Consider the following 23,466-nt stretch of genomic DNA (forward strand, 5'->3'; position numbering starts at 1 on the left):
AACCCAGCAGAAGATTTCTCACTCAGTGACTTTTCTCAGTATTTGTGCATTGCCAGTGTTGCTCCAGTGAAATATTCCAGGTTTTCAGTAATTCCAAATGCTGTCCAGATGTCAGCCAGACTGCATATAAATGCTAGCATTGCAGTGCTGTCTAGTGGCTTGCCTGGCACTGTACACTGGTGTTAACAATGTCTTTGCATGTCTGTTCTCAGGGAGCTGATGGTGTGGAATACTTACTAATTCCTGTCGATGACAGTACCTTGACTGACTTCCTAGAGAAAGAGGATGAAGATGTGTAACATCTCTGTGTCCTCAGTGTCTACAGCAATTGCTCTCAATGGTTGCTGGAGAGGGGCCTATGCTCAGGTCTCTGTCTCCAGCCTCACAGCTGCTGCACTGATAAGTAATAATTCTGATGAATCTTGCTCGTTGTTCAACTACTTCAGGTAGTTTGGAATGATGACTTCTGTAAGCAAGGCCTCTCTTGCACTCTAGTTGGATTTGTCTGCTTTGTCTCTTAGCTCAGACAACGCCTCCTTCCTGTCTGTGCAGCCAACCTTACAGCCAGAAAAACAAACTCAGTGAGACTGTGCCTTCTGCCCTCTACCTCAGCAGACATGAGGGTTTTATTGGAGCAATTTACTTGGGAAGGGCAAATCACAAGGTGGTCAAGAGCTTTAATTTGTACTAGTGGTGCAACTTTTCTCAACTGAGTGCTATCCAGTACTCCTTTACCATTTAGACAAAACTAGCTTCCAGTGTATGAAGACAAGATTTATAATGCTATGAGACCTGCCTTGACTGCATGAGGAAAGGAGAATATTGGTGGGTTTGGGATGCTGTGGGTAACTTAGTAAGTTCTGGCAATGAAATTGAAGGACTTGCCCCAAACCCACATCCTTTTATAAGATTTAGATAATGAAAGTTATGATGGACTCAAGTTATTGCCTGCTACTTTTCAAGGTGCAGTCCAGGAATATGAAGGGGCTATGAAGCTCTTTTGTTTATTTTTTTAAAGCTTGATTGTATATTTGTATTGTTTACATCAGGAGTGTCCACTAATACTGGAGGAGGCCTTAAATGCCACTTAAAAGCTCTCCCTTTTTTTAAGCCCTTAGAGGTTGGGAGACTGCCGAAGTTTGACATATTTTCTTCAATTCTTTTTTTTCTCAGTTATGTGGGAGGAAGCTGTATAGTTCCATCATCCATAGTCTGCCAGCCAGACTTCAAGGGACTCTGTATGTCTAATATTTGGTAGCTGTGTTACAGCTCAGTGTTTTAATAGTTCAAATCAATCAAATAAAGTACTTTATTAATTTTCATTAGCTTGTCTTGTCTTCCACAATCTTTTTATGTTATAGGAAGAGCAAGATCCTTGTGGCAATTATGCAAAATCTTCATTTTCATTGTTATGTCAAATATCTGCACAGAAGATTTCAAACTAGTTAGTAGAAATATTTTACATAGTTTCTTATACCAAAATCAAGAATTGTTTGCCTGCCTTTTAATATCACTATATAGCTTTTGAAGAGAACCAAAACTTCCCATGGAGTGATAGGTACCTCATCTGCTCCTCACTGACAGAAGCAAGAGGGATGTATGGCCTGATTTTTGTATTAGAAACCCAGAGCATCTACTTACCCCACCAGCAGCTTGATTCTTCATATAGGTCCTTTACTTGGGAAAGAAGAAATTACTTCTCAATTCGCAGCATACTGAGGTGAATTCATGGTATTGGTAAGAATGATGACCTTTATATAGCCTAGGTAGCTTCAGATAATACCACCAGTCATCTCTTTCCACTTACATTTAAGTGGAACAAGACATGCAATTATTAGATAGAGACATTGCTTGATGAGCCACTTTTATTAACTTAAAAGGATAGTGCTAAGATCTTTCCAAATTTCTAATAAAATATTTGTCATCCAGAGATGGTAGGGTATGATACTGTGAGATTTTTTTTTTCTTAAAAAAAAAGTCACAACAGAAAAAACTAACTTGGAAAATAAAACTCAGTGGTGAAAATACTACTTGTTCAGTTTTAGTAATCCTGTAATTAAAAAACACAGTTACAGAAACTGTTTTTAAAAGAAAATAACAAAGGCACATGAATTTACAGCTTTGTTAAGGAATTGAGTTTTAACCTTCCAAAGCTTTTTTTAATTGAGAGTCCCTCTATTGAAAAGCCTTAAAGGTGCATTAGTGGTAGATCATGCAGTTGAATTACTGGAACCAACTGTCGCTGTTACCCCCAGAGACCGGCGAAATCACGACGTAAGTCCAGGTCAGATGATATGGCCGAAGTGACCTTGTTTAATCACCCATACCTTTTATAGCATGGTTCACAAAAGAGAAATTACATGATTGGCCTATTGACTCACCACCTCCCAAGGTGATAGGTTGAGCAGTAAGACACCCATTTCCAAATATTATTCTTAGAAAAGGAAAATAATTTTCACAGTTCTCAAAACAACTTGCAGGTGTAGAAATGATTTACATTCTCTTAAACTGTTGTCCATCCAGTTTGCATGAGAATGAAAGCTTTCACGGAGAAGCTGTGAGAAGCTGGATTTCTCTAACTGCTTTCTTATGAGAAGGAAAAGTTTCACAGGAAAATTCCTCTGCTAGCCCTTGCTAGCATCCACAATTCCCCCTTTTTGTTTTAAAAGGACCGAAAGGTCACGTTTGTAATCCTCTGTGGGATCCCGTGCAGCAAGGAGAACAAACACAGCATAAGGGGTCTGTTTAGTAATGGCCAGTTACCAAACATAATCCAAACCAGATACTAATTTAAGGCAGGCAGAGGGATTCTTCAGCAATGCCATGAGAAATACATCTAGTGAACCCAGCTATACATCCAGTCATTAATTCTGAATAGCCTTAAGGGCTCTGTATTCTGCGTAACATTCTGACTCCATAACACAAGAAACTTAAAATTCAGTCTCTGTTAAAATTCAGTCTCTGCTTGTAGAAGGACCAGGCTGAGGGTTGACATCCTGGTCATCATCTGAAGAATCATTCAGTGGTTGATCTGCATTCTGGTCATCATTTGAGGGTTGCCTTGGAGGTTGCCTGTTCTGCTTCTGGTGCCACAGGTCAGGGAGAACGCAGCTCGCAGGTAGCCATCCTACCCCAGTATCTGTGGAAACGCAAGCATACCCACAACCCCAAGCAATGAGCTTGTGTGGGCCTTCCCACTTCTTAGTGAGGAGGTCCCGTACCCAGACTTTCGCTCGAGGCAGGTGCATCTCGCCTGCAGACTGCAATGAGAGAAAATGATTCAAAATAACAGGATTGTTTGAATTTGCTGCCACCAGGATATCATCCATGTAATGGTAGCAGCATGCCTCAGGAAACTGCTCACGGACTCCGGACAAAGCCTGAGCGACATACCATTGGCAGATAGTCGGGCTGTTCTTCATGCCCTGAGGTAGAAGCTTCCATTGATACCTCTTTGCAGGTTCAGCATTGTTAACTGCAGGCACAGTAAAAGCAAATTTTTGCTTGTCATTAGGATGCAAAGGAATAGTGAAAAAACAATCCTTCAAATCAATGATCAGGATTTCCCACCATGGTGGGTGAGGGCATGCCAGGTTGCAATGACCCCATACTTTCCATCACTGCATTGACTTGTCGGAGATCCTGCAACAACCTCCATTTCCCTGATTTTTCCTAATTACAAAACCAGGAGTGTTCCAGGGACTAGTAGAAGGCTCAAGATGCCCCTAATTGTTCCTGGACTAACTGGCGAAGGGCAACTAATTTCTCTTCTTTCAGGGGCCACTGAGGAATCCAGATGGATTTGCGTACTAGCCACCGCAAAGGCAGCATAGATACACTGCGCCTTTCAGCACAGCGGCCCCCATTAAAAATTCATCCCAATCCGTACCCCCCAGGCTGCCAACACATCCCACCCCCAGAGGTTAAGCGAAGCTGCAGTGACATAGGGCTGAACCAGAGCTGCTTGCCCCTCTGCGTTTTTCACCAGCACAGGGTGTTCACTTAAATAGCTCTTTGTGGTTCCTCCCAACCCTGTGATGGCTGACCCCACAGGGGCCAGAGGCCACCTGGCAGGCCACACAGAGAAGGAGATGATGGTCACATCAGCATCCGTGTCGATCAAACCTCGGAGCTGGATCACAGGCAGCTGGGCATTTGGCAGGCACAGGGTACATGTCATCTGCAGCGCTTGGCTGCAGATGGGTCCCATGGATCCAAAGCCACCATCTCTGCAACTGTGTTGTTCTGCTCTAGGAACACATGACTTAAAGGGCACAAGTTGAGCAATTCTGGTCTTTTCAGGAATAGTAAGAGGAGGGGAGGGTGTAGAAACCATAGCACAAATCTGACCTGTATAGTCAGCATCTCTAACTCCTGGGTGTACATGGATCCCCTGAACGGTAGTACTAGACCTACCTACGAGCAATGCACTCAGGCCTTGCCCTAGGGGTCCATGTGCATCCAAGGGAACCCTATAAACCCGAGTGGAGTCTAAGACGACTGTTGCTGCGGTATGTACATCCACCCCAGCTGAACCCTGGGTGCTGGCTGCAAGCTGGCTGAGTATGCCTGCATCAGAGGAGCCTGGGGAAACATTTGTATCTGAGCGCAATTTCCCCATGCGCTCCTTAGCGAGTTTTTTCCCTGGCGTACCAGGGATCAACCATGTCGGTAGACGTGGTCTGAAGAATGACCTGGCCTCCTGCATCGCTTGCAGTGATCAATCCTCCTGTTTTCCTTCCCTGTCTTCTTAACCTGTTTCTGCTTTTCCTTAACCTTAGGTTTCTTTCTTAGTCCACCAGACTTTACTTGAGGAGGCCACAGGACTGCTGCTAGAGCAGACTTATATTCTCCAGATCCCACCTTAGCACAGGCATCAACCATTTGTGCTACTATGGGTTCTCCAGGCAAAGCATCCATGATCTTTCTGCATTCATCATTCACATTATCTCTTGCCAGCTGCCTGCACAACATCTGTCTCATGGTGTCATCCTCTACTTGCTGTTCTAAGGCTCCAGCAAGCCTTTCTACAAAAGAAAAAAGTTCTCTTTCGGCCCCTGAAATACCTTCCTATGTCACATCTTTGGAGCAGCTGTATCCAAACTTTGTAGCAAAGCTGCCATGCAAACCTTCTGAACTTGTTCCAGGATCCGGGCATGCCAGGTAGCCCGAATATCAGGGTCCCAAAATGCACTGATCCCCAGAAAACCACCCAGAGGAACTAGACGCCTGGGATCAGATTCAGGCAGCTGCACATTCCCAGCTACAGCCTTCTCAGCCAACCTTCTCTCAAAAACTGAATATTGTATAGGTTGGAATAAAACCTGACCTAAATGTTTAATATCAAATGGAGAAAGCAGATCAGTATTCAGCACTCCAATAACCTGCATGACCTGAGGGGAACCTAATCCATACTGAGCAACCTTATTCTGCAAATCCTGGACCACCCTCCAAGCAATACTCTCATGCTTGTCAGCCTGGCCTGAGTTAGGAGGAGCTTTCTGCACTGGGAAAGCCTGGACAGCACCCTCTGTGTCACCACTAGCTGGCTTCATTGTTGCATCTCTTTGATCTACCTGCATACTATCATCAGATAAGGCAGCAGGTCCCTCAGGTGCCGTCTGCCCAGCAGGCATCCCAAGTCTTTCCAGCACCTCCCACACCCCGTCTTGCAAGGTGTATCTTTTAATCTCTTCCCAAGCCCGTCTCGGATTTCTGGGACCGAGAGTGTCATCGCAGCCCGGAGAAGCACAAGGACAGCTGCGAACTCGCTGCATCGCTCGCTGCCGGCGCCGCTCTGCCACAGACTCCCACCGGGAAGCGGACGTCTCCATAGCAACGGAGCTTATCTCGTCATCCAGGGGTGTTATCAGCCAAACCCTCTGGAGACTGGCACAGCAACTCCGGGCCAGTAGACGGGGTAACTACAAGGGCTGGATTCGCGGCTGGGACAGCAGCGGAAGCTGAAGCAGCGTCAGGCGGCGCGGCGGGGAGAGGAGTAAGGGCCGCCGCCCGCGGCAGTGGGGCCTGCAACGTTGCAGCCGAATCAGAGGCCGCTGCCGCCCAGGCGCAGGCGGGGCGATGGCCAGTGCCCTGGACGCCTCCGACCCCCGCGCCGACGCAGGAGACGCGGTGCCCAGTGCCATGGACGCCGCGGACTGCCGGCCAGGCTCAGGCGCCGGGACCGCCAGCCCCGCACCCTGCTCTGGCGGCGCGGCCGGTTCCGGCGGTACGGCCGGGGCTCTCGGAGGCGCTGCCGGCTGCGGCGGTGCGCTCTGAATGTCTGGCGCCGCGCCCGGTTCCGGCACCGGGACTATCGGCACCGGGACTATCTGCCCCGGCTCCCGCCCCAGCGCAGCAATAGCCGCCTCTGCTATAATCCCCGGCTGTGCTGCGAGCTCCAATTTTATGTCCTGCAGCGCTGCCAAGATTTGTTCCCCCATAGAGACAGGAATCGGGGAACTCGGCCGCTGCCGCGACTGTGCTGCGGAGTCCCCCCCGGCCGTAAATAACAGCCGTAGGATATCCGAGCCGCACAGGAGCCGGACGGGGGCCCTGAGACCCTGAACGTGTGGGCGCGGGGGGCCAAGACACCCCGCCCGCGGTCGGGAATACAGACTGCCCCTGTAACAAGGGTGCAGCGAGCTGCGCTGCCGGAGACAACAGCGCTGGCCCCGCGGCAGACTGAGAAGCCGCGGACGCTATCGGTGAACAACCCCTCGAAAGAACATATCTGCGAGGACAGGGATAACCCTTAGTCTCCCTCCGAGGCGATACCGGGAGTGATTCTACCATGCTACCCCGCGCTACTCGGGGCGCCCGCACTACTCGGGGCGCCTCCCCCGAGCTGGGAAAGCACATAACTTCAGACTCGTCAGAGCCTGAGTTAGCTGCACTATCCCGTCTTTCTGTCCATATCTGCAGTATATCGTGTAAAACCCCCCAGGTGCGTAATAAATCAGGCACCTCGGCGTTACCGGCTGCGAATTCCCGGAATACCGCGTCTCCCAGCCGTCTCCAAGCTTCCGAGGTCAAGTCGCTATCAGTCTCCGCATAATATCCATGCAGAAGCAACCAGTCCAGTAACGCAGCGAGCTCGCCATCTCCTACGGTAGCTCCTGCGGTCAGTATCACAGACTTGAAGGTGGAAAATACCGCGCAGTTCCAAGAGGATTTCTGCTCCATGGCTCAGTCTGTGTTCCGCGCGGCCCCAGAGGGAGGCCAGCCGGAGTTGGGGGGGTGGCAGGCACCTTTCTAAAGTCCGGTTTGTGGTCTTCGGTACATGTCGCTTGGTCACCAGATGTTGCTGTTATCCCCCAGAGAACGGCAAAATCACGACGTAAGTCCAGGTCAGATGATATGGCCGAAGCGACCTCCTTTAATCACCCATACCTTTTATAGCATGGTTCACAAAAGAGAAATTACATGATTGGCCTATTGACTCACCACCTCCCAAGGTGATAGGTTGAGCAGTAAGACACCCATTTCCAGATATTATTCTCACAAGACTGAAAACAATTCCACTGTTCTCACAACAACTTGCAGGTGTAGAAATGGTTTACATTCTCTCAAACTGTTGTCCATCCAGTTTGCATGAGAATGAAAGCTTTCACGGAGAAGCTGTGAGAAGCTGGATTTCTCTAACTGCTTTCTTATGAGAAAGAAAAGTTTCACAGGAACATTCCTCTGCTAGCCCTTGCTAGCATCCACACCAACAACTTGCTTTGTGTTCTCTATTTGCATCTGAGTGGTGCCTTAGTAAAACTGTTCATGCAAACAGTTGATCTCCATCCTTTCCTTAACTATTTCTGAAATTTATGAGGTAAAATATCAGTGACTTGCACTGACATGATTTGACATAGCTGCAGTAGGGTAGAACTGATGCATAAGTTTAAATCCAGAGATAAGTCAGGTTTTATATATTTTACCCAAACCAATCATTGAGTATCATGGTTATCAAATGTATCTAATAACATTAAGCAGTAACAGTCAATTTATTCAAGTGCAGTCCAGTAATTGAGTAAATGAGCTTTTGGTATTCCAACACAAACATTTATTTTTCTAACATAACAAAATATACCCCAAACTTTGAGGGACCATATAATACAATCATTCTGTACTGGACCTTCATTAAGCTCCTTCATTAAGCTCTGCAGGTGGATATGTCTGTGCAAGATACCACAATTAACTGTATTTTCTCTCTCCAATTTTTTCCCCCTATGCCACCTGGAGAGGATCTCTGTCTTTCTCAGACACAATGATGTTGATTTTGTTCTGTAGGTGGATCACGAGTGCGTCACGCAGCTCTGACAAGAAGCCTCGCTCAGTGTTACTGTGCTCGCACAGAATAACACTTATCCCATTGGCAACTGCATCCAGCACATCATGGTGGGACATCTCTCCTGCCATTTTGAGAAAGAAATGTCATGTAGATCACTAATGGTACAGTTCAGGTAACCAGGTCTCTGCAATGTATGGAGAATCTTAGCTAAAAGCTGTAGCGATGTAATGGAATATAGGCTGTAAGCGGAAATGCAACACCACCTGCTCAGTAGGAACGTGGAACACTCCTGCTCCAGGGTTCTTTTAAAGACTTTCAGCTGGTATCTCTGTATACAGCTGAGACAAAACGACAGAAATTCCTTGCCATCTTTGAATAGTCATAAATTCTGCCAATTTGGGCAGAAAATAAAAATGCTCATCATGGTCTGGAAGAGGATGGAGGAAAGCAATAGGGAAGCCTGAGGGTCAGCTCTGCAGGGCTACACTTAAGGGGGAGAAGGAGCAGTGGTTCCTACAGAATGCAAGGCAGCCGTCACATTGTTGAGCCACAGGGAATAGCTATCCCACTGTTGGAAGAGAGAATAATGGACTAAGTGTCCCTTTGGTCAGACATGCTATGGAGTTTCTTTGGAAGGTTCTGTAGACTATATTATATTCTGTTTTCCATTAGGGAATTCTATAGGGAATGGAGAAAATACATGTTGCCAAAGGAGAAACACACTGGAAGTTACAACTCACTGCCATCAACACTAATTTTTTATTGAAATAAATGCTGTAGAGCAATGTTTTAATTCAAGTATCTTTCACTGTGCCACACTGCCATTTGATCCACGTTATATCTACTTTAATGTTAGTCTGTCATTCCAATAAGTAACTGATTGATTCTCAATTATAAATAACAGGTAATTCTTTCTGGCCAAATCTTTCAACAGCCAGTCAACCCTCTTGTTTTTTGCTAAGGTTTGTTTGTTTGTTTTTTTCTCTAATGACTATTTTTATAAAGATAATGAGATAATGAGCAATCTACTACCTGTGAGATAGAGGTCAGCTTCTGTTCCCTTCAGGACACTGCTCCCAGAACCAGCACACAGAGCAGCTTTCTTCACTGGTGATTCTGCAGGATAAAAGATGCCACAGTTAAACTCCTTCCCCTTTGTTCAGCCCTCATGTCTGTATTGCTAGTAATTGTTTCAGTTAACTACTACCTTGATTTTAGGGTCAATGTAAATTTGTTGGAAGAAGAGACACATTTGTCAGTTTGAAAGTCATGGGCCTGTAACATCTCTGACAATACAGTGAAATCCTCTGTGACAGGTAGACTTTTTTCAAGGGGCAGGAAACTTTGCAGAAAACTCCAGCAGAGAGGCTGGCTAATGGCTACCTTTCCCCTAGTGAGGTGCTAGTTAGGTTTCCAAACCCTTTAATAGGCTGCTACTCTTTCCAGGACTCTTGTGTTCCACCATCACTCGTTTCCCAACTAATGATGCCACTAAGGCAGCATTTTGCCTCTGAGATATACTGGTTCCTAACTTAACAACTCTCAGAAGGCCAGTCTTAATGCAAGCAGAAAGCTGCTCCATGCAAATAAAAATTTGTCCATTTGCTATGATTGCTAATTCCAAGCTACTATATATGTGACAGTGACATGAATTTTAATTCTTCATATACATTACATTCGCTAAGGAGAGGGGACACACAACACAGGGAGTTTTCAAAACCTGTTAAGGTTTTACAGTATGTTGCCTTGCAATTACTGTTGATTTAAGTGGAGTCACACCACTTCAATGCCACACCATAGAGGCTTTGAAGTAGTTGGGTATTTTTTAGTGCGATTGTCAGCTTCTGATAAGACTTCTGCCTCCTAAGTTACAAAGAGTTCTCAACAAATTTGCTCTCACAAATTCTAGTAGCTGTGCTCCTTGGAGATTAGGATAGGTAGTTGGGATAAGAGGATGTTTACTCCACATCTTACTAATGACCCCATTGTTTGAGCTAGTTCCCCTTCTTTGCCTTATCTTTCATCAAAACCATGGTTATGTGTTCATAAGGATACCATAAAGTGTCTTACTCCTAAAGTGCTCTGAATTTTAACATTCAGTCACAAAAGGGAACATACAATCAAACAGTGCACCTTTGTGCCTGATATCCTGGGCAGGAAAAAAAAATCTTAGTCATTATATAAATTACAAAAAAGGCTATCTTTCATTCAACTTGTGCTGTCCCTTCTTCACCACATCAACCAGCATAATAGAGAATCCCATTAAAAATACAGATGAGATTCTTTTCATATGACTGTAAATTCTAGGATGCTGTTTCTTAACAGTGCTTCATAGTACTTGGAAGTAAACCTGCTGAAGACAGTTTCCCAGTGTAATGCACACACTCATGCTCCCTGTGTTCCTGCAGTGCCCGTCCTAGCAGGCAGTCTGGCTCGCAGGCCCATGTACCGAGTGTCCTGCCCGTTCCCACGGCTACGCGGACGTGGGGTAGCTGCAGGTGGCCTTTGATACGCTCAATTATGTCTGACAAGGAGGCTGGCTCGCTCAGGGTGCACAGGCGTCCCATTCCAGTATGGGGAAGAGGAGGCTGAAAACAAATCAAAATTACTGTGAGAAAGCTGACTCCAGATGCTTGCATTGCTTTTCACACCACAGAAGGATGAATATATTGGGCATGCAGGAACATCTCTGAAAAAAATTTACAATGGTTTTTTTTTTAAATTTTGTAAATTTACAGTTACAAAAAAATATGTGTATGATGTTCTCAAATGTAACATACAAGCTACGCCACCTATTGGAACTGATTTAAGAATTAGTACAGACCACATAGATAGTTGCATTGCTTTGGAAAATATGTGTGGCTTCAAATCCCCATATGCCAGTATTTCAGAGCAGTGGGGTAGGATTGGAAAGCTGGGATACCACTCACTACTGCATTTCGCTGTTTAGGGTACTCAGCTCACACAAGTAATTCATTGACAGGACATAGTATGTGATCTTGTTACCTTTTGTAGCAAGAGAATCTCGGTCTTGTGATGAAGAAGGCTGTTCTGGGACAATAATGCCACCACCTCCAGCAGTGCTTTCTGAGAGCAGTTCAAACTGACTCGTGTTTGCTCCTCACCTTCAACCCTGAGGAAAGACATGCTTGGTGCTTGTTAAATAACTAGATAAAATTTCGGCACTGTAATTATTATCGTTCTATCCCAGTGGCTGTTCTACCACTGAGAAAGGAAAAAAAGGTAGCACTGTAATAGCCTAGACTTGTCCACTGTCTTGGAAGAAACAAATATGGGCATTTAACTCAACTGTCCTCATCAAATTTCCTGTTTATACTCTAACACCTCTCATCTATGTGATGCTAGACTTGAGTCGCTATTACCATTTAGCATGACATAGATTGATCAGAAAGGGACTATTATTCCTTAAGTTTCTCATTGCTGAAAAATACAGCAGCAGTGCACAGAGGAACAAAATGATTAGAACTGTAAAATACAATTACAGCAACTTAATGTTTCAAACAACAGAAAGAATACAACGTTAGAGATACCTGGCTGGAAGAGTAGTGAGACAAGAGATCTCTGGGATGTCTTTGATTTTGAACAGCACTGCATCCAGATGCTCAGCATCTGCACAGAATTCTACCCGGTGAGTGCCTTCAGCTGGAGAGCTTGGTGCAGTCGATGGATGCAGTGGGACAGAAGTACAGGCACCTGAGAAAACAGTGCAAGATTGCTGGGTTATAAAGCAGGGTAAAGTATCCTAATACTGATTTAGAACATATCTTAAAGAGATGCGGTACGAAGATGCAAATTTTGCACTCAAATCCTTTTTCCCTGACAGACCTGAGGACTTTTGTTCTGTCTCCATTAGACACAGTCTATTTTAAGCCCAACAAAGCTGATGGATATATATTATTTGCCATCCTTAATGCCATCAATTTTATCCTAAGTATTGTACAAAACCAGAAAGAGGTTTCTGGTTTGTATGACAGACTGGAAAAGACAACATCTGTGAGCCACAGTACAGGATAAAAATCTAAAATAATTTCACACAGCTTAAATCCTTTGTGAACATTGAGGTCTTGTACTTCATAAATCAAAGGTGGGGATTTAAAGTCAGTGGTCTCAGCATTGCAACCACAGTGGACAAATATCCACCAGTTCCAGATACATCCAATAGTAGAGTCATGCATCTGAAAATATCCTCTTGTGTTTGTATCTGGTATACATCACCAAGATAAATTTCCTAAAATGTGTTTAAGGTTACAGTGATGCTATGACAATTTTTTGCCTTTTCTTTTATACCCCTGTTATACCTTTTTTACAACTTCTGTATTCTTAGTGCTTTTTGCCTACATTCTTGGACTTGTTTGTCAAGTTAAAAGACTAAACATTTTAGAAGCTTCATAGTTAGGGATCAGTGTGCCCCAGACCCCAAGGTGCTCTCCAGAACACATTCTGTAAACCAAGATAGAACCATCCAGGGGAAGGCTCCTTGGGGAGGGGGGCTCACTTGAGCCTTTCATTGGGGAATCTTTGATAGATATGCTAATTAGTACCACCTATAATATTATACCCGATCTTTTGGGGGGGGGGGCATTTTTGCGGGGTGCATTTTGATGCATATGACCTGGACGTGTGCACCTAAGGATCCTTAAAATAAATACCAAGGTAAAATCCCTTTCCCCCTTCTAACCGTGTATGACTCTTGATTTTAAGACCAGGAAAAGGCATCAACAGTACTATAAAAATATTGGGAAAAATAAAAAACAGTCCTCAAATCACACCTGTAAAAGCTGTAAGAAAGGAAAATAAGGAAAAATCCCACCTAAAATAGCATACATCTTTAATAACTTTTTCTTAACAGAATCTCACCGAGTCCCTTTGTTAGCCAGTTATTAACTCCGTGAGGTATGGCATCGTACGCCGTATGTGGAGAATAAATCCCGATTCTGTTCTCCAGGGCTCGGACCACCAGCCGTTCCTTCCAGGTTTTCCACGTTACTCGCTTGAGTGGTGTGAATATAGGAGGGTGGTAAGAAAGAACGAGGTCTGCTTTCTTCTGCACTGCCTCTTCCATCACCTCCTCAGTGAGATCGTTAGTGAGGAAAAGGGTTTTCACAGTGTGGGGAGGACTTGGTTCCACCAGCAACCCCACATTATCCCAGCTTTCAGCCAGAGCGGGGGATGCGAAGTCATTCAGGGCAGACACGAGCTCCCGGAGGTTCATGAGAGCGCGAACGGGCGGGAGGCCCAAGGCACGGACGCGGTGGACAGGCGGGCGGAGCAGCGGGCGGGACCGGCAGCAGCATGCGGGGACCTGTGCGGGGCAAACACAGGCCGCAGTGAGCCTCGGGAACCCGCCGGCCCAAACAGCAGCCGCGGCCGCTCGGGCTGCAGATGCTGCCACGCCGACGGCTCAGTGCGCCCGCCTACCCCCGGCACCACCCGGTACCGGGCGCCTTCCCCGACCCGGGGCTCCCGCGGTCCCGCCCCGTTCACGCCGCCCCGCGCTGCCCTGCACCAAGCGCGCCGAGCTCAAACTTCATCCCCCTTCCCGCGGCAAATCCGACCCGCAGAGTCCGGCCGCACAAGCGCTCGCTCCTCGGCGGCGGGCAGCGACGGGCACCGGCGACCTCAGAGCACGACCGGGCCGCCACCGCGCTCACCTCCCGCCGGAGCAGGGCCGGCGCTGCGGGGCGGGACCTGCGCTTGGCCCCACCGCTTCCGCCGCGCTCAGCGGGGCCGGGGGCGGCCCCTCCGCAGCCCGGCAGTGAGCCGAGGCCCGCGGGAGAAGAGCCGCTTCAGCGGCGGCGGGCGCCGGTTCTGCATCAGCCCCGGCAGGTTAAAGCATCCTCCGGGCGCCGCGGACGGGCGGGGCCGCCGGGCAGGGTTCGCCGGTGGAGGAGCCGGGCGGCGGGGGGCGGAGCGCACCCGTCCTGTGCGCGGCATTCCGGTGGCGGTACCGCGGGCAGGGAGGCAGCGGTAGCTCCGGCTGCCGTGGGTGGGGGGCAGCTGGGTGCAGCTGGGTTGAGTGGGGACACGGGGCCGGCGCTTCACCGGGGAGGGCGGGTGTATAGAGGAGAAATTAGCGCGTAAATCTGTTGACTTCTACGCAGCCGCGGTTTTATTACCGTCGTTCTAAACGCTTTATTTGAAAGTATTATGAAGATTAAAAAAGTGGGATTCTGTGCTTGGATGCAGGTACCTGTCTATTGCAGCCACTTAGAGCTGTCACGTATTGGCTCCAAATCACACTTCTGTTAGGTGTGGCTTTTACCTGTGAATTTCTGGCATCTACTGTTCTGCCAACTGCCATAATATTTGGAAAAACTGATTGCTTAGTATACATTTTCATCCTAGGAAAGGGTGTTTTTCGCCCTCTTCTCCTTTCTCTAAGTGGTCTTTTTCTATTTATTTTTCATTCTTTGTATGCCGTGTAGTTGCTTAATGCAAAAATTTAGCCATAGAGTCACTCGAATGGCACTGTAGAACCGTGTGGTGTAAAAGCATGTAACCAAGAAATATTTTAGAATAAAAAAGAAATGGGGTTCACAGAAAAAAAAACCCAACAAATTTCATATATTACCTTTGCAGGGAATTGCTGTATAGGAGGCTACCCCAGCTTTTTGAGAAGCAGACATGGTAAGAATGAAAGCACTTTTTATATATTCTTTCTGAAATGGTCATCTCTTGGAAGGTAAATAGCTGCTCTGCATCTCAAAGGATTACACGTCTTTCTCTGATGCTGTGAGGAATTTGTCATGAAAAGTTTAGGGTTTTAATTTCCAACTCATAAAAAGATACTGTGAAAAGGAAAAGAGGTTGATTTACATCAGTCTAAAATAGAATTATGCTTTCACTTCAGAGGTCCCGGATTTTAATGCTACTTTGGCATCTATTTGTTAATCTAGTTTGGTTTCTTTTGGCACAGCAGCATTGGCCTAGTTGCAAGAACATACCTCTGCTTCAGCATATGTAAACCTCTGCACTTACAGGCTTTTAAGAGTTTAGCAAATCAAGAAATAGAGATAAGACTATATATGTCTTAAACTGTACATACACCTTTTATAGCATCTTCATGGACATTGTGGGCAGCTGTCTCCTTTACTTGTGTACTTTTGGAGAAGTATGCCACTATCAACATGATGGTGATTTTTATTAGTTTTTCTGTGCAGTTATCCCCACAGTAATTGTTTTTGTATTGTTTAGCACTTCCCATAGAAGCACTGTGATATATTTGGCCTGAAGAGATATATTTGCTTAGGTCTCTGCGTAGCTGATTTTAAATTTTATGAAGGTAATTTATAAATTCTGAAGAAAAGTAAGTTAATTTGTAGATTTGCTTGTCTGGGAAGGCAGATTATATATGCTGCCATTCAGAACTAGTCTTACCACTCAAAAGGCTGCAGGCATCAGTTGCTCCTCTGGTTGTAAAGCAGTGAGGTGTGTGCACCACACTATCATCCAAAATAGATACGACCTTGATTCTTCACCTTTACATTCAAATGACTGAGTAGGTCCTGTCTGCAAATGAATAATGTATTTCTGGAGCGTAACAATGTAAAACAGCTACTGCATTACCATGGGAAACTTGATTCGTCCTGAAACTAAGTGAAACTGAGTGCTTTCTGGTGATTTTACTGGAAATGTGGATGGTTTGTGACAGTAGCCTTGCTTATGGCCAAATACTAAAACAATGGTTATATGCAGTGCAAACTTGCTTATTTTCTGGGTGGGACTGGGAAATAGAAGAGTCTGTTGGTATTTCATTGCTGATTTAATTGTTATTTTCTGTCTTTCGCTCAGGCTGTCACGCTGCATACTGATGTGGGAGATATTAAAATTGAACTATTCTGTGAGCGTACTCCAAAGACCTGTGAAGTAAGTCAAGTACCAGGAGTAGGAATGCCTGTGATGAAACAAAGCAGTAGAAATAGTGAAGACTGTGGAGGAGGTGAAGTGGCTTTTGCAATTCACCTTTTCATGTAATGGAATACCAACATTTTAACCTGGTGCAGTGTCTGTTCCACTCATGGAACTTGTGCACTGTGTCATACTGCCTAGAGTTTGATGCCTGTTTCTCACTTGATAAGGTTTAGTTAAGGGAAGCTTCTCTTGAAGTCCCAGATTTCCATGGGTTACTCATACCCTCACAGACTGAATTTTAGTTTAAAAGAGTGAGACTCACTCAGTTTGTCAGGGGCCCCAGTTTTGACTTTTTTCAATAAACTTAAATTGAAATAAATTTCATCTATTTTAATGAAAAAGCTGAGGCATTAAGTTATTGATTACAAAATTACATGTGCAAAATGAAACTGTTGAATGGGAAGAGAGCATGTCTTAGGCTTCTTGTTTGTTCAAGTCAGACAACCTTGCATTGAAAGCTTTTTATTCTTTGTGTGTGTGACACTATCAAAGGAGTTTATTAGCTATGATTTGTTTATGACTATTCTGTGGCAATACTCTGTGGAATTCGCATGGTCACAAAGCAAAGCAGAGGTTAAAGCCTTGGTCTTGCCAATGCTGTCATTTTAGTAAGATAATACTGTTTTTCAGTTGTTTGTTAATATGGTTTGTTTGATTTTTGTAGAATTTCCTGGCTCTTTGTGCTAGTAACTACTACAATGGATGCGTATTTCACCGAAATATAAAGGGCTTCATGGTTCAGACAGGGGATCCATTAGGTAAATTCTTCTGTCTGGGTCTTTCTATAGAAAGAATGTACATAAAAATAAAATGTAGGGAAATAAAAAGGAATTACAGGTATTAAAACCAAAATGTAAGTCAAGTAAAAATATAATAATTATTGTATTGGTGATAAGAGGTTTTTATTATGAGATTAGTTTTCTGTGGTGGGTTTACAGAAGTGCAGGTGTTACCCTGGTTTTAAATAATCATGCATTCTACATACTTGAGTTTTTCGAGCTGTTTCCACTAAACCACAACATGGTTCTGTTTAAGAAGAAGTTGCTACTGTGCTTTATGTGGTTTTTGCCTGAAAGGCTGCCTCTAAAGCATTCAGGGAAAATATCCCAGACAGTGTCAGCTGTTTGGGAGAAAAGCTGATTCAGTTGTGTCTGTTCGTACTCATACAGAACTTAATCTGAGGATATGTTTTGTTCTGCTACTTAGTAGGTTCCTTATATAGAGTTACTTCTCTGTGCAGGGTCAAGAACCTGCCTCAACTAATTGCAGGCTGCTTAGGGTCTTTGTTGTAAAGTGTTGTAACAGAACATAATTTCTGGATTTATCAGTCTGAAAATCCAGTAATCTCTACTGTGGTGCTTCTTTGTCAGGCACTGGGAAAGGAGGTAACAGCATCTGGGGCAAGAAGTTTGAAGATGAATTCAGTGAATATTTAAAGGTATTTCTGTGCTCTCAATATGCACTTATGTTTTCGTCTAAATTTTCTCTACAGGTTGGAGAACAATAGCTTATTATTAAATTAGGAACAGGCATTTCTGTGCTTGGCAAGTTAGGTTTGAGGGTTTTTATCACTGAAAACAGAAGTAAAAACAATTTCTGACAGCGTTTTTCATGCACTGAAGGCAAAGAAGTAACTTTTCATTGTAAGAGCCATTTTGAGGAGCTCCTTACTGATTGTGATAGAATATATTAGCAACCTAGATTTGTTCTTAATAATAGTATTGATGAAGAGGTCTAAGTCATAGAGCGCTTTGCACAGGTTAGTCCTGGTTTCACAGATGTGTACTCATGCTGAGGTTTTTCCTCTTGTTCAGCACAGTGTCCGTGGGGTGGTTTCCATGGCAAACAATGGTCCCAACACCAATGGATCACAGTTCTTCATCACTTATGGCAAACAGCCGCACCTGGACATGAAGTACACGGTGTTTGGAAAGTAAGTGATCCAACTGCACGCCTCTGTCAGAGTGTGTGAGGGATCTGAGTATTTTGGGGCACGTGCAGATGCTTGTATTTTTTCTCACAGTCTGTCATGGATGCATAATACTTTGTTTCAAAGTACATTATTTGCCACATAAAATGTTTTGATTTTCTTATTTTGTATCATTTGCTTGCAAGGTCCTTGCCCTGTGGTACTTAACTGCAAAGTGTTTTGAGATACCTTAATTGTGAAATATAAATCATTATTAGAAGACGATTTCCAGCACTTCTCTTTTTCTTGCAGAGTTATTGATGGCTTGGAGACCCTGGATGAGCTGGAGAAGCTGCCTGTGAATGAGAAAACCTACCGACCTCTTAATGATGTTCGCATTAAAGACATTACAATTCATGCCAACCCTTTTGCTCTGTAGCCACAGAATGCCTCAACACATTCTTCAGACTGGTCAGATAATTCCAAGATTATGGGGTTTAAAGAGCCATCAAAAAGGGTTACTTCAGCTGGATCATATCTTTGCTCATTGAATGCAGAATTTTCAGGAGTTGTGACGTTGTTTGGGACTTGTCACAGAGAAGTCTTATGCTTCAGAAGCCAGGTTTTCCAGAGCATCTTCCAGGAGTTTGATTTTTAAACACTGTTTTTTATACTTGTAAAATAAAAAAAAAGCTTAAACTTTTTCCCTAATCTTTGGTTTTTGCTTTATCTTTCTGAGTGATGTTATGTTAAAAAAACGTCCTTTGCTATAATTTCATGCTACCAGTTTTATGAAACTTCCTCATGTAAATTGTAATTTTCCTTACTCAGTTTTCTCAGAAGAGTAAAGTAAGATACGCAGTTTTTTCCCTTAGGTGAGAACAGTTTCATAAATAGATGAAACATTTCCCTCCCAGAAGATTAAAGAACATGTTTAGAGGAGTGCTTGCTCTTGTACTGCTGTGTTGGAATAACCTCTTCAGCCTCCCCAAAAGGTAGATGGGAGCAATTTCTTCTGCTTCTGGCACAGCACTATTGGTATGAAAGAGTATTTCTGTCCTTACATAGCTGTTGATTGAAATTAAGTAACATGGATTTATTGTAACTTGTTTTTCTTCATTTTTTTGCACGAAGACTAGGGGGTAAACACAACAAAGAGCACTGTCAAAAAGGCTGTGGTCACATGATGTTGAACAGATAAGAGAGCCATTTTGGACTTCTTCCCCCAGCCCCAGGGGGCATCCCCTTAGCAAAGCCCATTCTTTTATGTACACTTTGTAATCCTTGGGAGGCCCAAGGTCCAGCTGACTTGCAGTCTGCTTCAGACCATTATATCCTATTTTGGACTTGGCCTCTTAAAATAATGAGAACTCATTTGCAAGAGAAAGGCAAAGATGCCAGGTACAGATTACTGAGGCATTAATGAGCATAGCTAATCAATAGCTAATCAATAGATCCCATAGCTTGCTGGGACAGTTTCTAAATTCTTCATGGGCTGTTGCTTTAAGCTCCCAGCCCTTGTTCCAGACAATATATTTTAGTGTAATACTTCAGTCAGGTAAATGATTTTATTCTTTTAGCTTTGTGCTCTGTCTCTTCCCTATAACCAGCAGCAGTAGCAGGTAGACTGAAGCGTGCAATAGCACTCTTGACTGACACTACTGACATGCAGGAGGAAGGACATTCCGGGAAATTTCCTACAGTGCAAAGGAACTGTAAATAATTAGTAATTTAAAACTGCACTGAACTGCAACAATTTCGGGTCTTTTTTTTTTTCCTCCACAAAAGAAGGCTGTTCATAGAATATGTGCAAATACAGCAGTACCAAGTATTTTGCTCTCTGGAAGATACACATTAAATTTAGATTTTTTTTCTTTTTTCTTTTTTTTTTTTTTTAAATCTAATGCTGTGTATTGAAAGGAGTGTGATCCTATTGGGACAAAATTACAAACAAACTTTTCAAAATTGTATTAAAACGTCTGTTTTCCTGGACTTGGTCTAAGATGGAGAGCAGTGGGCAAGAACAAAATAATGGCGCATGATCTTTGAACAGTGCCAAACTTGTACATCAGGTAAGCTGATTCCAGAGAACCACTAACCACGTCCAGGGCAGTCACAGACACCGAACAGCCTCGTCACCAGGGTAAGAATTGACCATTTCGCAATCGGAGTCCGTCCCCCGCTCCCCGCCACAAACCCCTGCCCTCCTCAGGCCGCCATGTTCTCTGCTGCGCCTTCTTGGGCGGGCAGAAAATGGCCCCGGCCGCTCTGCGGGGCTGCAGCCGCTCCCGGAGCCTTTCCCGGAGCCTTTCCCGGAGCCTTTCCCGGAGCCTTTCCCGGAGCCTGTGCTCGGGCCGAGCCGGAGCCCTTCGCCGGGGCGGGGATTCGCGGCCCAGCCCCGCGTCCCTCTCGCTCCGCCCGCCCGGGGCGTCCCTCAGCCCTCCGGCCTGAGGTGCTGCAGTCGGCTTGGGGTTGAAAAGGGGCATAAAAGACGGGTGGGCAGCGAGTGCGCTTTTCCTCTTGGGGCAAACTAACTGGGAGATAACCCGAGTTTTATTGTCTCCCATGGAAAAACGTCACTGAAGTTTTGAAAAAGCCCACTGGGCAATATTTGCCCTTGTTAAGCGCACAGAAGCCTTTCTTCCTAGAATATGCAGCATTGGGGGCCTTGAGTAGCTTTGCAGGAGGGTCCAGTGTCCAAGCCATGATAGGTCTTTTTAAGGAGAAGGTTAAAGGTTTAAGTTCCCCTATCAAACGCAATTAATTTGAAAAAAGCTCTTGAACTGAAAAATAACATGGAAGAAAGAACAGAGAAAAAAGCCAAAAATTGAAATATTGAGGAAAAATACAATCTTCGTTATAGTTTACATTTGATAATTAATGGCTTTGAAAATTGTTTGTCTGTAGGATGTAATTCAAAGAATAAATACCTTTATTACACTTTGGAAATTCCAGTCAAACTAGTGGTCCTGACAGGGATAAAAGAAAAAGACCACTTTGCAGAAGGTGCAACAAAGTTAAGAATGGGACACCATTCTGAAGTGGACAGGAAAAAAGGGCTGCAAACATCTTTCTGAAACTCCTGGCAGGTAAATAACTTCTGGACTTCTGGTATCAGCAGGCATGTTTTAAGATTTTAATTATTCTGATCAGGTCATGTGATAGTGGATTAATTTTTGAGTTGAAGGTATTTCAAGAAAGATGTCTTGCAGCTTAAAACAAAAAGCTGCTTTCACAGGGGCACTGGAAGGATTTTAATTTCATTTATTGGATTGGTTTTTTGTAGCAGTGATTCAGAAACCAAATCTGTGAATGAAAGGGGCCGTTGTCAGAGACACAGTTTTGAAGTTTGCAGTCACAAGCCCAAGGAAGGATGTGACACTGGGCATCATAGTAGCCAGGGATCTGGTCTAATGAGACAGCTGGTGGCAAAAGGAAATAGAAGACACTTTGTAATACATGTCACCCTAAACCTCCACAGGTGATAGGACCAATTTAAATTAGGTTTGGGGTTTGTTTTTTTTTTTATTTTAAGAAGGTAGATTCTCATCTGTCAGTAGTAATTGAGTGTTGGGTCTGGGGAATTCTGTGGATAACAGAAGTTTATTCCTTTGGCTCCTATTAGTAGCTGACAGTTTTTTGCTAGGATTGCATTTCCTTTAGTGAAAATGTATAGTTTGTACATATGCTTGTGATACCACAGAACATGGTCCTGCTATTTGTTCACTGACTATATTTGAGCAGATTAATGAACAATAACCATCTCTTGGAGTACTTGAAATACAGGCATCACTTTTATGCCTTCAAAATTTGTATTATGACAAGCATTTGAATAACCCCTACTCTGAAATCCAAAGACAAGCTTTTAAACTAGATTTTCACTAAGTATCACTGAAATAGCAAGGGGGTCATGCTAGACTGACTTTTTCAAATATCAGTGAGAAATCTGTAGATATGAATTATGGATGATGTTGTCCCACTAGCAGGATGGGTTTTCTGATTTTTGTTACACTGTTAAAAATCCTGAAGATTGGAGTTGTAAGTTAAGATCTCAAGCCAAGACAGCGTAAAGCAAATGTATATGCTATTTATGATTTTTTAAAAAATAGCTTCTTGCCAAATACTCATACAAGTTACTGAATCTTGATTGCCTAAGACGCATATTTTAATTTGGACACAAGGCTATTAACAAAAAAAAAACAAAACTATATATAATTATTAAACCTTTTTGCTTTAAGAAAAAAATAGGGGTCCTGAAATCATAAAGTAAAATTCAGTGAACCAGTCTTTTAAAAGAAAAACAATTGTAATTTTTTGTTGCCTTCCTACTTTGATTATCTCCTCTGAAAATCTGTTCCTTGCCATGTTTTTCTCCTGTAACATAAACTCTGTGCCCTGTGAATTTCCAGGGACTGAATCTGAAATTGCTCCTGCTGACTGTTTGTGGCCTGGTGTGTATCAGAATGTCTATCTCCCTGCTGAATGAATTGTTTTTCTGACCTGAATTCACTTGAGTTTATTGACTGGCTGCAGGATCTTGGTGCTGTTCCAGAAGATCCATTGAAGGAAAAGATGCAGGAATGCAGAGCATGATGCAGAGAGTCATCTGATCTGTCAGAGATGTACTAAGTGCAAGATGCATGGAATATTTTTCAGACTTCATTAATTTTTTAGATAGATGTGGTGGGTTGACCCTGGCTGGGTGACAGATGCCCAACAAACCACACCCACTCTGTCACTGCCCTCTGCAGTTGGACTGGAGAGAAAAAAATGTAGCAAATGGTTCATGAATTGAGATCAGGGAGAGATCACTCAGCCAACACCATCACAAGCACAAGAGACTCAGCTTGGGGATATTAACTGAATTTATTATCAGAGCAGGATACTGAAAAGTAAAATCTTAAAGGCACCACTTCCCATCCCTCCCTCCTTCCCAGGGGGTGCAGGGAGACAGGGAATGGAGGTACATTCAGTTTATCACAAGTTTTTTCTGCCCCTGCTCAGGGAGAAGAGTCCATTCCTGGCTCCAGCGTGGGGTCCCTCCCACAGGAGACAGTTCTCCATGAACTTCTCCGGCACGGGTCCTGTTCCATGGGGTGCAGTCCTTCAGGCACAGCCTGCTCCAGCATGGGTTCCCCACAGGATCACAAGTCTACCAGGAAACTGCTCCAGTGTGGGCTCCTCTCTACAGCTCCACAGGTCCCTGCCTGCAGGCTTCCCCTGGAATCACAGCCTTTCAGGCATCCACCTGCTCCAGTGTGGTGTCCTCCATGGGCTGTAGGTGGATCTCTGCATCCCTGTGGTCCTCCATGGGCTGCAGGTGGATCTCTGCATCCCTGTGGTC

At 44.3% G+C, this 23,466-nt stretch overlaps 3 protein-coding genes across 14 annotated transcripts in view; 2 read left to right on the top strand and 1 right to left on the bottom strand.

The window, feature by feature from the left end:
- The window catches only part of FAM126B (family with sequence similarity 126 member B), a 68,846-nt gene extending 67,524 nt beyond the window's left edge, over positions 1-1,322 (top strand). For all 5 annotated transcript variants that reach the window (XM_039554958.1, XM_039554957.1, XM_039554959.1 and 2 more), the window contains one exon: positions 213-1,322. In XM_039554958.1, the coding sequence (XP_039410892.1) occupies positions 213-299 (87 nt within the window). In that variant the 3' untranslated portion in view covers positions 300-1,322. The remainder of the gene's footprint in view (positions 1-212) is intronic.
- Positions 1,323-1,851: 529 nt separating this feature from the next.
- Positions 1,852-14,053, bottom strand: NIF3L1 (NGG1 interacting factor 3 like 1). Of its 5 annotated transcripts, XR_005602324.1 has the most exons (8): positions 13,160-13,598; positions 11,833-11,995; positions 11,288-11,414; positions 10,632-10,869; positions 9,314-9,397; positions 6,967-7,392; positions 3,394-3,475; positions 1,852-3,260 (listed from the first exon to the last, which is right to left on the bottom strand). XR_005602324.1 is itself a non-coding variant. In XM_039554961.1 (7 exons), the coding sequence occupies exons 2-7, from the start codon at positions 13,512-13,514 to the stop codon at positions 8,218-8,220; spliced, it is 1,152 nt and encodes a 383-aa protein (XP_039410895.1). In that variant the 5' UTR covers positions 13,515-13,604; positions 13,954-14,053; the 3' UTR covers positions 7,976-8,217. The 5 variants fall into 5 exon arrangements, 3 of the variants coding, with proteins under 3 accessions (XP_039410895.1, XP_039410897.1, XP_039410896.1); XR_005602323.1 differs by having other exon boundaries at positions 1,852-3,475; XM_039554961.1 differs by lacking the exons at positions 1,852-3,260; positions 3,394-3,475; positions 6,967-7,392 and adding exons at positions 7,976-8,402; positions 13,954-14,053 and having other exon boundaries at positions 13,160-13,604.
- Positions 14,019-18,833, top strand: PPIL3 (peptidylprolyl isomerase like 3). Of its 4 annotated transcripts, none has more exons than XM_039554964.1 (7): positions 14,019-14,128; positions 14,882-14,929; positions 16,094-16,168; positions 16,878-16,971; positions 17,584-17,651; positions 18,028-18,146; positions 18,435-18,833. In XM_039554964.1, the coding sequence occupies exons 2-7, from the start codon at positions 14,927-14,929 to the stop codon at positions 18,559-18,561; spliced, it is 486 nt and encodes a 161-aa protein (XP_039410898.1). In that variant the 5' UTR covers positions 14,019-14,128; positions 14,882-14,926; the 3' UTR covers positions 18,562-18,833. The 4 variants fall into 4 exon arrangements, with proteins under 4 accessions (XP_039410898.1, XP_039410899.1, XP_039410900.1 ...); XM_039554965.1 differs by lacking the exon at positions 14,019-14,128 and adding an exon at positions 14,175-14,225; XM_039554966.1 differs by lacking the exon at positions 14,019-14,128 and adding an exon at positions 14,201-14,246.
- Positions 18,834-23,466: the final 4,633 nt, after the last annotated feature.

Source organism: Corvus cornix, chromosome 7 (assembly GCF_000738735.6).
Source record: "Corvus cornix cornix isolate S_Up_H32 chromosome 7, ASM73873v5, whole genome shotgun sequence".
Taxonomy (NCBI): domain Eukaryota; kingdom Metazoa; phylum Chordata; class Aves; order Passeriformes; family Corvidae; genus Corvus; species Corvus cornix.